This window comes from Struthio camelus, chromosome 2 (genome assembly GCF_040807025.1).
Source record: "Struthio camelus isolate bStrCam1 chromosome 2, bStrCam1.hap1, whole genome shotgun sequence".
Lineage (NCBI taxonomy): Eukaryota > Metazoa > Chordata > Aves > Struthioniformes > Struthionidae > Struthio > Struthio camelus.
This window is the reverse complement of record NC_090943.1, coordinates 44,012,650-44,026,604: the sequence shown is the minus strand read 5'-3', so window position 1 is coordinate 44,026,604 and position 13,955 is coordinate 44,012,650. Positions and strand designations below refer to the sequence as shown.

The 13,955-nt window shown below is 39.9% G+C and overlaps 1 protein-coding gene across 4 annotated transcripts in view; it reads right to left on the bottom strand.

Moving 5' to 3' along the window:
- Positions 1–3,542: 3,542 nt before the first annotated feature.
- Positions 3,543–13,955, bottom strand: part of LOC104142724 (ubiquitin-conjugating enzyme E2 E2) — a 213,326-nt gene continuing 202,913 nt past the window's right edge. For 2 of the 4 annotated variants that reach the window (XM_068935418.1, XM_068935416.1), the window contains exon 6: positions 4,390–5,251. In XM_068935418.1, the coding sequence (XP_068791519.1) occupies positions 5,223–5,251 (29 nt within the window). In that variant the 3' untranslated portion in view covers positions 4,390–5,222. Of the gene's footprint in view, positions 5,252–13,955 lie in introns of all 4 variants that reach the window. The other 2 variants (XM_068935414.1, XM_068935415.1) reach the window with 2 other exon arrangements.

Sequence of the window (13,955 nt, the reverse complement as noted above, 5' to 3'; positions counted from 1 at the left end):
AAGAGAAGAAAGAGCAACTGAGGAAGGCAAATCAGCAGGTACAACTCGCTCTGCAGGAATGATGGCTATCAAGGCTGGACAGTCAAGACTTTGGAGGTAGCAGAATTTTTACTTGTTTTAATGTGCCCAACGTGAAAAAAAACCAAGAAGGTGCGTTGGAACTGGTGCAAAATGTCTGACCTCAAAGAGAAATTTCTCAGAACTAGAAAGGAGAAAAGGACACCCCGGGATAATGCCGAATATGGAGTAACTGGGAGTTGCTGCACTGTCTGAAGCATCACATGGCATCTTCATAGCTCCAGTGGAGCTGTGTTTGCTTCTATTCCTGTAGTAGGCACTGCCTCAGGCAAGGGAGAGCAGAGAGGAGCCTGGGGGCAAATCTGAGGCATATTCTTTGGGGGAGGAAGAAATTATTATGCTCAGGCAACTTCAGGAAGAGCTATCTGAGCGGGGATCAGTATCTTGGGTGGCCTTTCAACTGAGAGTAATGAATCAGGCCAAGAGGAAAGCAGCCAGCGCGAAGGAAGGGATGAGTGAGAAAGGGGAGTAACTCAAAGGGATTAATGACAGTGATAAGCCAGCCAGCTCCACAGGGAGCATGCTACCTGAGGGGACTGGATCTGGCCCCTTACACTGAAATAGCAACCTGCATCATGCACTGCACCCAGAGCACAGGGCCACTGGCATTCTCAGGTTGTGGAGGAGCACTGTTAGGAGCACTGTAGGTATCCACGAGAGCTTATGTTGCAGACATAGCATTTTAAAGGCTGAGAGGGCCTGGAAGAGGGGCCCAGTTCTGGGAATTCTGGGGCCAGACACCTCTGATATTTTATACTTACATAATAGCCTTGCATAGGGTAGCAGGGAAGAAGGGCTATGAGCTGATGCCCATTGTTTGGGAGTGAGATAGCACTGTGTACCTATCTGTGGCACACAGTATGAAAAGCTGAAGAAAAATCTTTCAGTAGGAATTATTCCTGTCTTTCTGATGACACAGCAGCTATTTTTAATGCATTTTTAACTGTTTGGCTGTAATGATCCACAGTGCATGCTAACCAAAAGAGTTATGAGCTGCTAAAACTCACTCATGAAGCAGTCTCTGGAAATCACAGAATCACAGAATCGTTGAGGTTGGAAGGGACCTCTGGAGATCATCTAGTCCAACCTCCCTGCTCAAGCAGGGTCCTCTAGAGCATATTGCCCAGGATCACATCCAGACGGGTTTTGGAACTCTCCAGGGAAGGAGACTCCACCACCTCTCTGGGCAACCTGCTCCAGGGCTCTGTCACCCTCACCTGCGTAAAGAAGTTTTTCCTCAGGTTCAGATGGAACTTCCTGTGGTTCAGTTTCTGCCCATTGCTTCTTGTCCTGTTGCTGGGCACCACAGAGAAGAGACTGGCCTCATCCTCTTGACACCCCCCCTTTTCAGATACTTATACACATTGATCAGATCACCCCTCAGTCTTCTCTTCTCCAGGCTGAACAGGCCCAGCTCTCACAGTCTTTCTTCATAGGAAAGGTGCTCCAGCCCTCTAATCATCTTTGTAGCCCTAAATGCTGTGTTACAGGATGATTTTTGGGTACCTTAATTTAAGATGTGTTGTTCTATAATTTTCTGGAGAGAGAATCAGTTGGTTAGTTGGATGGGGGATGTGAAAGCCACTTCCATGATTACTGAATGAATAAGTACAGTCTGGAGAATTCTCTGACTTCTGCCTGGTCTGAGTTGAAATCAAAGGGTTATGGGGACAGCGACATTTAGCAGGAGTTACTGGAAACTAAATACTTGTTTACTTGATATTGCGGTTGCATCTAGAAAAGCTGTAGATGTCTTTATGGAACAAAAAACAGTTTTAAGCCCCAACAGAATATTGATATTTGATCAAGTGAATGCCTTTATATGCTGTTTTAGGACAATTATATACTACTGGATAGATGATTTACTATGATGTGTTACACAGTCATCAGAATGATCTTCATATGCAGTTGCAGGAAGGCAGCATGTGGACTTCACTATCTGTAAGTTAGAAAGAAGATGGTTCAGCATCAAAGAGGAAGCAGGAATCAGCTAAATTTGCAAAGGATTTGAAAAGCAAAGGCAGGACTGCTTAATGTGCAATATTTTCTAGACGTAAAAGAAAAAAAGAGACTATCCCAATATATTATTGGTCAGAGATGCTCCTCTGGCAAATTGGATTCTGTTGGGAACAGCTCATTTCTCCTTCTCAGCGACAACAGCAGGTTTCAAATAATGCTTCAGATTTCCCAGGTTTAGCAGATGAAGAAAAAGAACTACTTGGGAGGCAAATAGAGAAGATTTGCAAATAGAGGAGAATGTTTTATGGCCAGACTTGCAAACAGTTGACATCTGCAGACACCAGAGGAGACTGCATCTGCTTTAATCAACATAAGTTGATCCTTTCTGATTGTTTCTTTGAGATCCCCATGGTTCTTAAGGCAGTAGTTTTATATTATCTATGACAAAGCCACTGTTCAGCTTCATTCAGAGGGCAAGTCACCTGTAGATTCAAACTGTGCAGCTTTGATCAGTAAGGAAGGCAAGCTAAAGCTGATGGACTGAGAATAGACATTTATTAAGAATTCTGTGCTTCCTCCACTAAGGTACCTCAACTGTCTTTCAGTTACGTCTTCGTTAGTGATACATTAGGCTTGTCTGTTTATATTGCTTTTTGGGGTTTTTTTGGCCAAAAAAAAAAAAGATGGTAGTAGGAATTAAAGACTTATTTTATTTTAAAATGGATTTAAAATGTTTGTCTGTATTTCAGGGAAATATAAGTGGGAAATTAATGCATTCTGTTCAGGTAAGAGTAAATAAAGGCTGCAGAATGGCAGGCACTTAAAGCAGTTCATGGGAAATATCTGAAACTGGGCAATAATTGTTGTCTCAAGGGATACAGATCTTTCATGGCATGAATCTCTTTAGCAGATAGGATAAGGGAAGTAATGCAGTTACTGTACTGGGCAAAATATGGTTTTCCTTTTAATCTTTTTGCTTCTCTGTTGTATTTTTTCAGCAGATAGGTTCCCTTCAACTGTGGGAGTATGTTATGGTAGGTTGTAAGGCGGAAGCAACTTCTGAGGGAAATATATATAATAGATGTCCTCGAGAAGGTGTTCTGGATCAGTGGAGTCTGGGTTTTTGCAGAGGGTTGGGTCGTTTTTTAAAAAAATTGTTACTATTCTTTCTCATCAGCATTTGGGATCTGCCAGCCTCAAAATGTTATATGGCCAGACTTATAAACAGTTGGTTTCTGCAGACACCAGAAGACTCTCCATCTACTTTGATCACAACACACACTATTTTTTGAGATCCCCAGGCTTCTCAGAGCAGTGGTTTTATACCGTCTACGACAAAGCCGCTGTTCAGCTGCTCTTCGTACAGAGGACAACTCACCTGTCGTTGAGATGAGTTGTTCCATTATTAGCAAATGGCTGAAGGAAAAACCAAACAGCCTGGAAGAGCTGTGTAACATAGTGGCGTAGGGGACCTCTGAGATCACATTGATTTTTTTTTTAGTTTTCAGGACAGCTGGGAGTTGGGTTGGAGTGTATTGAGATTGGGTCTCCGTGTATCTTTATGCCGTCTCTATTTTAGCCTGACTTTTTGAAGTCTTCGCTTACTGAACATAAGAGAACAAGGAGAGAGGGAGAGGGTAGGCAACCACTGTATACAGCATCTGTTGCATTTAATTATATGAGACAGAGATTTTCCAGTATGCCTTTGCAACACAAAGAACATTTAGATATTAGCATCACAGTATATATTTTCCAAATCACAACACCCACACATTCCCTTAGCCAAGTAGAAGTTTTCCTTCTATGGCTGCATATCTAAAATTAGCCTGAAGGTCAAATCTGAATAGAAATACCCTTGCCATTGAACGTGCTGGGAATGATTGGTGCAATGGGCTCAATTTTCCATCAAAAACCTTCATTTATTTTTTTAAATAACAGTTGCTTTTACAATTAAAGATGTTGGAGAAAGCCAAAACGAGGCCTGCTGAATAAAATCTTCATCCCATATTCTGCTTTCATTGTAATGATATTTTTTACAGCTAACTATTTTAGATATAAGAAGATGGATATAGTGAAGCCATAATATAAAAGATGCAGAAAGAGGCTTCAGAGTATCTGAGAGCACCAGTGTGTGAAAGCATGGCCTTAAAATTTTGAAGATGTTTGTATACGAAAGATGTACCCATTGAGGAGTTCTGTGTTAAGAAATGTATTGTTGAGAAGAAATGAATAGTTCAGGTCTAAAAATAGTTGCTTGACCTGCAGTTGTATTATGTGAGGACAACAGCACACAGAGCTAGGCTAGTCTACACTGCATAAACGCAAAAGGATCGTCTTGCAAAAACTGCATTTATCAGCCACAGTGTTTTATTGAGTGCTTTAATAATACAAGTGTACATCAACTGATCCACAGTCAAAAGTGGCAGGTCCCTAAGAAATTTACAAGCACTTTTTTTTTTTAAGTAAATCAAAATACATATTAATTTGTTCAACGCAATAGCCTTTTGTGTGGGAAACAGAAGGCTAGTGATAAACACAGTCTTAGTAATGCACAGTGATTCTTGATTTTAAGCTTTTATACAAAACTTGTTCCCAGTAGCATGCACCCACCATTAAAGACTTCAGTACAAAAAAATAACCCTAAACACTACATTTAAGTAGAAACGAGATATAATTCTGAATTTGTTTGTTTTCCCAAAAAACACATGAAAGGAAAAAAAAACACACATTAATACAAAGCTTTGTGACAAAGCTCTATACTATTACAGATCCAACATTCTTTGCACTGATAACCAAAATTCCCTGTCTACATCTGAGGGAAACAGCTTTCAAGTTAACAGAACAAACAAACAAAAAACCCCCAAACAAATAAAAATAAAAATAAAAACAAAAAGAAAGTAAGGACAACCTTTTGTCACAAAATGGTTCAAAATTTAATAAAAAATAAGAATGAAGGGAAGGGCTATTGATGCACTTAGTGAATGTGCTTGCACAGGTCCAGCATATTCTAGAGTAGATTCCTATGTAGCGTATCGCTTGGTCCACTGTCTGGCCATTCTGTCATGCTCTGCTCTGTTAGTCATATACTGAGTGGCAATACTTCCAACCAGGGGGTCAGCTGAAAAGGAAACACAAGCCGTGAAATACTCGTCAGCCTTGGAAGGATCAAAAAACTCTTCTTAGATTCAGGTTGATGAAGTCCTCTTAGGTTTAACTGTAAGAATAAAGTGCCTATATATAACCATTTGTGTTTTGCAAGCAAGCATGCACACGGGAAGAAATAAACAAGAAGATGGGGAGGAGCTGGCTGGGCAATTAGCTGTAAATGTCAAGTAAATTTATAGCTAAAGCAGTTTCTTCAGATTCTGCCTTGCAGGTTTTAAAACAAATGTTCCAGTAATTTTATTCTGAGCTAAAAGTGGCGTACAGACCAGAAAGGTGATAGGAATAAACGTTTATTTATGGTATTAGATGTCCACAAATATCTGTGCTACTACCACCTAAAAAGAGGATGGGCTTTAATCCTAATTAGGTTAAATGGGTTTTATGAATACTTCTAGTTTTAAAGAAAGACCAGGAATTGGGGCAGTGAATACTATTTTCAAAGCAACAAAAGTTAATTACAAACTTTTACAATTGGTATTTGATTTATGGGGCTTTTCTGAGCCAGAATATGCATGAATATGGACAGAATACGGTATGGTTTGGTCTCGTCATGATATTTCTGTATTTCCAAAAAGAAGAAATAACCTGAAAAAGTATTTTTACATTAATTTTGATCTACATATTACTGCTCAAATAATTAAACAAAACAATCATCCCTCTCAGAAAAACAAACTAAAAAAGACTTTTCCAGAAAGGACTGTCTGTAATCAATATTCTTCTCTCTCAGACGATAATATCTTCTCAGTTTAAGACAGATAAAAATGTATAGATTTTTTTCCCTTTTTTGGGGGGCCCATATTCTTGATATTTCTCCTGCAATAGTAGATTTCCTGAGATCGTGTCACATACTGTGTAAGTTCATGTACAACCATGTACTGATACCATTTCTTTGTCAAAGGCTAGATGAACACGACCTCATATTAGATTCAGTTAATAATTAGTTTTGCAGTTGACTCAAGATGGTGCCATTGAACAATATGAATATCAAACTTCCACAGCACAGTTGTAATCTCAGTGTTGTGATTCCACAGCATTATTAACCACTGAGACCCCCAGGGCTAGATGCCAGGTCTTCTGCAAAGCAGAATGGTTCCAGGCCTTCTTGTTTTTCTGACGGTTAGAGTTTATGATAGGATAAATACATTTGTTCAGCCAAACATCGATCCATTGGCTTACTGCCCACATTAGTGAATGTTAGTGAATCATATCTAGTGAAAAAATCTTTTGCTTTGTATGTAACACCCTTTCATGAGCCTGTGGTTTGAATCCTAAATTAGAACCCTCTAAAGTAGTAAGGCAAGTTATCACTGTGAATGTGGTGTACTAAGTCCCCACAGTCTCAGTCCTGCAAACACTTACCGCATATGCTTAACTTTAATATCTTAATACATCCAGAGGAGGTCACTGAGGCGTGGACTTCACTATTTTTACATGCATGACTGTCAAAGAGGCATATCTAAGCTAAGATCCATTAAAAAAATTTCAGAATAGAAAGCGTATCACCTTTATCTTCTCAGCCAAGGAGAAGAACTATATAGGGGATTACTGGAAGGATTTTGGTCTGCACAAATAGAAGGCTAACAGTCTACTGCTATTTAACGAGTGCAAAGTTGTTCTTCATGACCGGAATAAGGTTTGAGAAGAACTGTAGGATTAATGGGTAACTTGGATAATGAGAAAGGGTAAAATGTCTCTAGGCAAAATTTGAGCGAGGGGCTTCAGAGAGACCTTGTCGCAGTGGAATGTAGCTTAAGGATGAGTCTGATAACGTTGCCTCCAGTTCCCCTACCTTCCTCAGGAGTGACACCACTGTGTGAAAAACACTTTCATAGAACTGCAGAGAAATGGAGACCAAAGGCCTGGACATGAAAGGAAGCAGCGGAGCAAAATTTGATGAACGTTTCGGGTTTGATGCTGGTGGGAAGGTGGGTTTTGGCCTCCAAGGAATCTGGTGGTGACTTGTTGCAAGGGTATGATGGCATTATCATCTGTGATAATGAAATATCACAGATGTGATAAATACGGCAAGTGATTAATGAGGTTTAGTGTGTATTTAAAGTGCTGCTGCTAAGATCTTTATAAAACCTTATATCAGTGCCATGAAAGCAATTTACTGTAGTAAATGTTTACCCATTTCGAATCTGAAAAAGTTTTATGTGCAGGGTGAATGTATATCTTTGGAAGGACTGGGCAGCTATAAGCTCTTTCTCTCACCTCCTCCCAGCAAGGGAAGGTGTCTACTTTCTTCTGGGGCAGAAATCAGTGAGAGGAGTTCTTGACAAGAAAGTGAGGAAATCAGTTGAAGCCAAGTAACATAGGGAACTGGGATGTGTATCCCACAGAAAGAAATCCCAGATCCACACATTCATGATGTCCTCCGTACTACTGAAGTGAAGATTGCGGTTCCCTACTGCATGTACATTTGAGAGGAGGAAGGAAGAAAATAAGCCAGTCCAAGGAAAGATAAGGCTCTTTCCAAAGCAGGGACTCTGTATGGTTCTTTAAAATCCTGTCTAAATTCAGGGCTTGGTGGTATGATGTGAAGACACAGAGAAATATTTAGTAGCAAGCAAAGGTCTTTGCAGTGTTTTGTCTGGCAGTTGGGGAAAGAGCGGAGGTGACTACGGGCAAGATGTTTGATGCCTATGTCGCTTTTGTTGCAGGTGATTCCCACCAAGAGAGCAATCTGGATTGGATTTGGCTACCTCCTCAGGGTGCTTCTCTGAAATTAGATCCCCGCTCCATCAGCGTCTGCCTGGGCAAAGGAGGAGTTCTCAAGCGAGGAGAAATACTTCCCTGCCATAGTGCGAGCAGCACCAGCTGCGCTCACAGCCAGCTGCAGCATGGACATTGCTAAAAGTTGCTCTCACTAATAACAACAATAACATTGTTCTTTACAATTTGGCAGTTTGTCTATAAATGTAATTAATTACAACAATATTAAATAAAGAACAAAACCACAGATTGTTAAAGCTAGTCTGAGACTCTAAACTGAAGGAGAAGAAAAATAGTTCTTGCCAAAGAGGCCGAGCCATTTCCCATCTCTGTCAGAGGGTCTTGAGTTGTGTTGTCCTTACATTCAGTAATGTATGAGGACTTTAATAAGGACTCTTCAACAGGTGTTTGAAGAGCTAGCCTATTTCAGCAGTTCCTGTGAAGCCATAAAACTATCAGGAAGCCCAACTGCTTTGGTTGGAAAGTCACAACTGCTGGTGCAGAGGAAATATTTTCCAATACTGAAGCAACTTCATGTTGCTTCTATGGAGGCAAATCCTTGCAAGCCTTTATACTAGGCAACTTACAATAAGGGCTTGCACCAAGTTCAGGGGTCCTACTGCCAAAGCTGTGACGGGTGATCGTGTTGGTTTGAGCAAAAAGCTATCCTGGCATTTGTGGATTTGGGAAATGCTCGCTGCGAGTAAGGAGACACTGAGGCCCAAGGGACGGCAGACTTGCCCATCGTGCAAGGGAAGCCGTGGGGCTGTCCTGAGCTGGGAGAAGAAACGACGCAGCAGAGAAGCACCAGGCAGAGGCCCAGAAGATCTTAGTATTAATCCTTACTTTTCTATGAAGCTGCAATGTTACCTCAGGGAAGTTATTTAACGGTCTGCCACTCTCTTCCTTGCTGCCTCTAATTCTCATTAATTTTAGATTAGAGTGATCCAACTGGTCACACACTGGCCAGTGCCATCCAGCATGCTGCATTTGCACTGGAGACACGAGGACAATGTGTGAACTCCAGAATACAAACTGTCTCTTTTTGCATCTGCATAAGGCCAGGCACTTTCAAGCCGAAGCCGCGTTACCCATGTTGGAGGAGGGAGCAGGACTGCAGGCACAAGCACACAGATCTCTCCAAACTTTATCCTGAGTCACCAGCTCCCTCAAAACTTATATCCTGAGTCACCAGCTCCGTGTAGTTCATGGGGATTATCAGATAAATTGAACCACCCTCATTAAACAAAGGTTTCATTCCCAATATGCTAGAGATATAGCATAAGCCTCCAGGTCCTAGCCTCCAGGTCCTAAGAAATGCCAAGTAGGAGGAAAAAAATAGTTCCCATTTCCTCCCCTATACAAGCAGCGAGTGGCTGAGCACAACCTCATTCTCAGCTGGGCTGCACAGTAAAACGAATATCGTGAAATCTCCATTAGTAAGGCCAAATAAGAATTTGTAAAACAATTGCTGCATAAAATATCTAATTAAAAAATAAAAAGGACCACTGAAGCTCAAAATCCATAACTGTACTTTTCTCATGTTTCCATTTCTCATTACTGTAAAACTGTTTCTTATTTTCCATTTGTATATACCTGTGGTTTTATTATTGTTAGAAATTTGTCTCCAGAACTAATAAATCATTCTTACATTTTCTTTTATTTTTTTAGGAGTAGTGTGATTCATCAGTGAATTACAGTTCATTTTAGAAATTTACTCCAAATGGGACTGTGTCCAAACAACAATGAAAAGCAGGAGATTGGAATATAAAGCTATGCCAAAAATGTATTATCAGAATAACTTAATGAAATAAATGAAACTAAAACCACAATAAATTAATAACAATTACAGTTACAGTTTTACAAAAACTAAACTATATTTCAAAGACACAAAAGCCAAGGCAAAATCAGAACAAAACATTGTTACGGAGAATATCCGCGCATATAAATCCAGGCAATGCCATTCCCTGAAACACGGACTTTTACAACAGTAAATATACCAACCATGAGAAAAGGTAAGTAGGATCCCACTCCTGCAGACACTGAACATGGACCACATTGTGGGACTACCAGCGGGGCTCAAACAGGGCTCCTGCTTTTCTCCTACTCGCACGTGGGGTGACTTTTTTATTGCCTAACTTGGTAACCTCCTCCTTCTGGGCTGGGTCATTCATCCCAAAAAGCAAGACCATATGCAAGTAAGCACTGCAGAGAGCAGTGACTGCTTAGACAGGTAATTCAGACCATCAGAGCAGTTAATCTCCTCCACTGAGTGGGAGATTCATTCTTCTGGCTCCCGCCTAACGCTTCCCCGTACAGGACTCGTGCATCCAAGCTGTTGTTCCCCTCCTGCTCCGGGACATCCCATCTCCTGCTCCGGGACATCCCATGACAGATGCGGTGGCTTGCTCTGATTTGTGTCTCACTGACCAGAAGCAGGACAGCAATTCAGCCTCCCAGTTGGAGGAACCATGCACCTCAAAGGCTTAGCAGTGCTTTGGGACCTCTTTTATCACCAGGTTCAATGTGCCTGTTGTGTGAGCTGTTGTGTTTGTGATGTGACACCACCAACACACAAATCTTCCTCTGTCATGGGAACAAGCACAGACATCCCAGCCTCCAGGACTGTAATAACTCGAGAAGCCTGGGCAATCCTGACCTCTCCTACCCTGCTCTCAGCACTGCCGAAACCCTCTGTGGCCTACCTTGACGGCAGCACTAGACATTGGGTTGCATATTATCAGCTAACCAGAGAAGTTGTGCAACTCTGTCGACTTTGAAAACTTTGAGATCTCATAATTTACTGTTCCTTCTAGTGCCTAACTCTCAGATCTAGAAATCAGCCGTGAGAGGCCTCTACAATGTTTAGCTTGTTTAAAGAAAATCTGTTATCCAATACTTGGATCAGTTCCATGTGAAATTGGAGGAGACCAGGAGGTAAAGCATCAAATTTTATGTCAAAAAAAAGTGCAAAGGTGATGAAAATAATAATAAGGAAAAAAAAAGTATGAAATAAAACAAGCATGGACAGAAGCTAAAATTCGGCGATGTAGAAAATGCCAATCAGGAGAACTAAAATATGAAGAAAAGCTGTTGTATCCTTCATAGGAAAAGTGTAGCTGTTCATTCCTCCCTCCACCTTTAGAAAGATATGTAACCCTTATGTTATATCAGTATTCATAAAATTACTCTGTGCTTACATGTAGTTTTGAAAGCTGGTCGAGGCGGAGTTCCTGCCTAGCTGAAAAAGGTTGGTCAAAAAAAGCTTAAAAAGGATGCTCTACAATGAGTTGTCATTTTCTTTTGCAGTCACTTAGTATGACTATATAAGGAAGAACATTTGTGTCTCATATCTGTTGTAAGGCTAATCAAATTTACAGCTCAATTCTAGGGAGCTAATGCTATTGGGGATTTGGATGAGCTGAGCTTTGGTCATTACAAAATTTCAGCTGTGTTTAATGCTAGTTATACTGCTTTATCATTCAGAAGACACTATAATTCTTCTTTAGAACTACTTTTCCCCCAAATAAATGAAAATATATTGCTATACTGTATTTTTCTCTGCTTGTATTTTTACAGTTATTTCTATGTCAGCAAATAGCAATTTCAGAGCAGAATTCATCTCTTGGGCTTTCCCATGCTCTTTTAAAAATACAGCAAACATACTCCAGTGAAATAAAAAATGGAGATAGTGTGCTTAACAGCTCGATTTCAATGTGCCTTCCCCATCAGCCACATGATATGGAATGAAATCCCAGTTGCTAGTGCCAACATGGTTAGAGACACACATTTTGACTTAAAATCTACATTAGGGGTGTTTGCATGTATTTTACACACACATACATATACATATATTTGTAAAAATATGTATATGCATATATATATTTATGAGCATTTATAAAGTAATATACCATTTCTATTGCCATATTTTACACTTTTAACAGAAAACTGCTGATGGAGCCAGTTATTACAGGATCACAAATGGGTTCTCAAAAAGATTTCTGGAGAACCTTAAAAACTAAAAAAACATAGCCCTACCAGATCTCACAGTCTCTTTAGCCAAATATTTACAACATACTTTTTTCTGGTCTGAGTTTAGATTCAGTTCTGTATCAGGGGGAATTTGGGAGAGCTGGCCAGCAGCTGAGGAAGCAGAATTAAACTGGAAGAATTTCCAAAGGTTAGATGCGAGTTGAAGGTCTTATTCTGGAGGCATCCCAGTGAGAAGCTCTATGTAATTACCTGTATAAAAATATTAGCCACCAAAAATTAAATTTGCTTTCCTTTCTTTGGACAGGTTGTGTGAAATGTAGAAGACAAATGAAAAAACCGTGATGTTTTAGCCATTTGAACTTCAATTACACATATAAAGTGTTTGCGGTCTATGGAATACTAGTTGGTTGTTTAGGCTGCCTCCCTTTCCAAATATTCTGCTGTATTGCTTTTGAATTAAACAACTAGGAGTGCTGGTTTTAAACTTTTTTAGGAAAAATCCAGGTCTTCTGTAAGTCCTCGATCGGATAGCTGCCTTGGAATCACCCTTATACAATGGCATAGGCAGGATTTGGTTACCAGAGTAAGTAAAAAACCCCCCCTAAATTAATATTTTCAATAACTACATTTTGTTTGGTGATTTCAGTGCAAATAGCAGTGCAGTACAGCCTCTATTTCCATATCTGCTTGCCAACTCCTCTGAATCAATTTTTGTGGTTTTTAATATTGTACCAACCTTTAAGAAATAGGTCCCCAAAGGCATGCTAAAAAAACCTAAGATCATGGAAAAAAGGAGACTAATAATTCACTTAAACACCAGTTTTTTTAACAGCAAATGCTGACAGCTTGATGCATGCCAAAAACATCTTTAAATTTAATTTTAAAATATATATTTTGTCTCCAATTATATTCTTTTTTGTTGTATTCAGTGGCATCAGGGCTAGTGTTATAAGAAGACCAGCCAGTGAAAACTGAACACAAAAGCAGTGTGAGACATTCTATACTGAATATGTAATAAAACAATTTAATACTCCAAGAGGAAGGGATTAAGAGAAGATGAATTGTTTGTGAGTAATTTTATTTATAGTGTCACTTTGCCTTAGGAAGTTCCCATAGCTTGCCACTTGTCACCTGTTTGTAACTTAATGAACTCTGAGACGATGAAGTCAAGGATACTGTGAGTCTTGTGGAAAATGAGGTATACGTGAAATGCATCATAGTATCCGTCAGTGATCTTACGGTAGCAGTGTTGCTCTCCCTTGCTATCATTAATAATAACGCACAGATGAAGTAATTCTTTGGAGATGGAGACAGGTGGAGTGGCACACTGAATTACTCCACTAACCTTTCACCTTTGAAAAGAGTGTTCAAAATTAGGGTATGAGCGAAAATGAGTATAACTAATCCCTGTTTGTGCTGCAATAAAACCAGTCTCGCGGCTGGAAGTCTGACCAACAAGAGCTCAGGGACTGCGACAGCAGAATGATTTAAGTGAGAACAAAGAGAGGTATCAGGACTCCAAATGCTTTGCACACCCTACAAGCTGAAGACAACTTACTTCTTACTTTCATAAGATCACAGTTGCAGCTCACCATATATAATGTAACTATCCATCTATAAGACTCTCTGAAAACTGTACAAAAGAAAGATTCAGCAATCAAGAAGTACTTTATGAAAGAAGTAGAAAAAATAAAATGAATTGTTTCATTAAAGAAAAAAGTAACCTTTATAGGAAAGGTCTAATGTTTACTAGGAGAGAAGAAGTCAATGAAGTTAATTTCCATGTTAGCAATTGTAATTTATAGGAGAAGTTGTATCAACCTAAAATTAACTCTGCTTCTCATTTCAGGAACTGGTTTTGCAGATTTGGTTAGGCGCATCTTAATGCTCGATACAAGAATGCAAATGTATATACGCTATGTCAGTGTGCTGAAATATCAAAATACACCTGCTTAAATTGCTTTGGCGCATACATATGTCATTAGGCTGGCTACTATGGCTGACATGGCTTTGATGAAGTGGGCAACTCTATGAGCTTCAAGGCT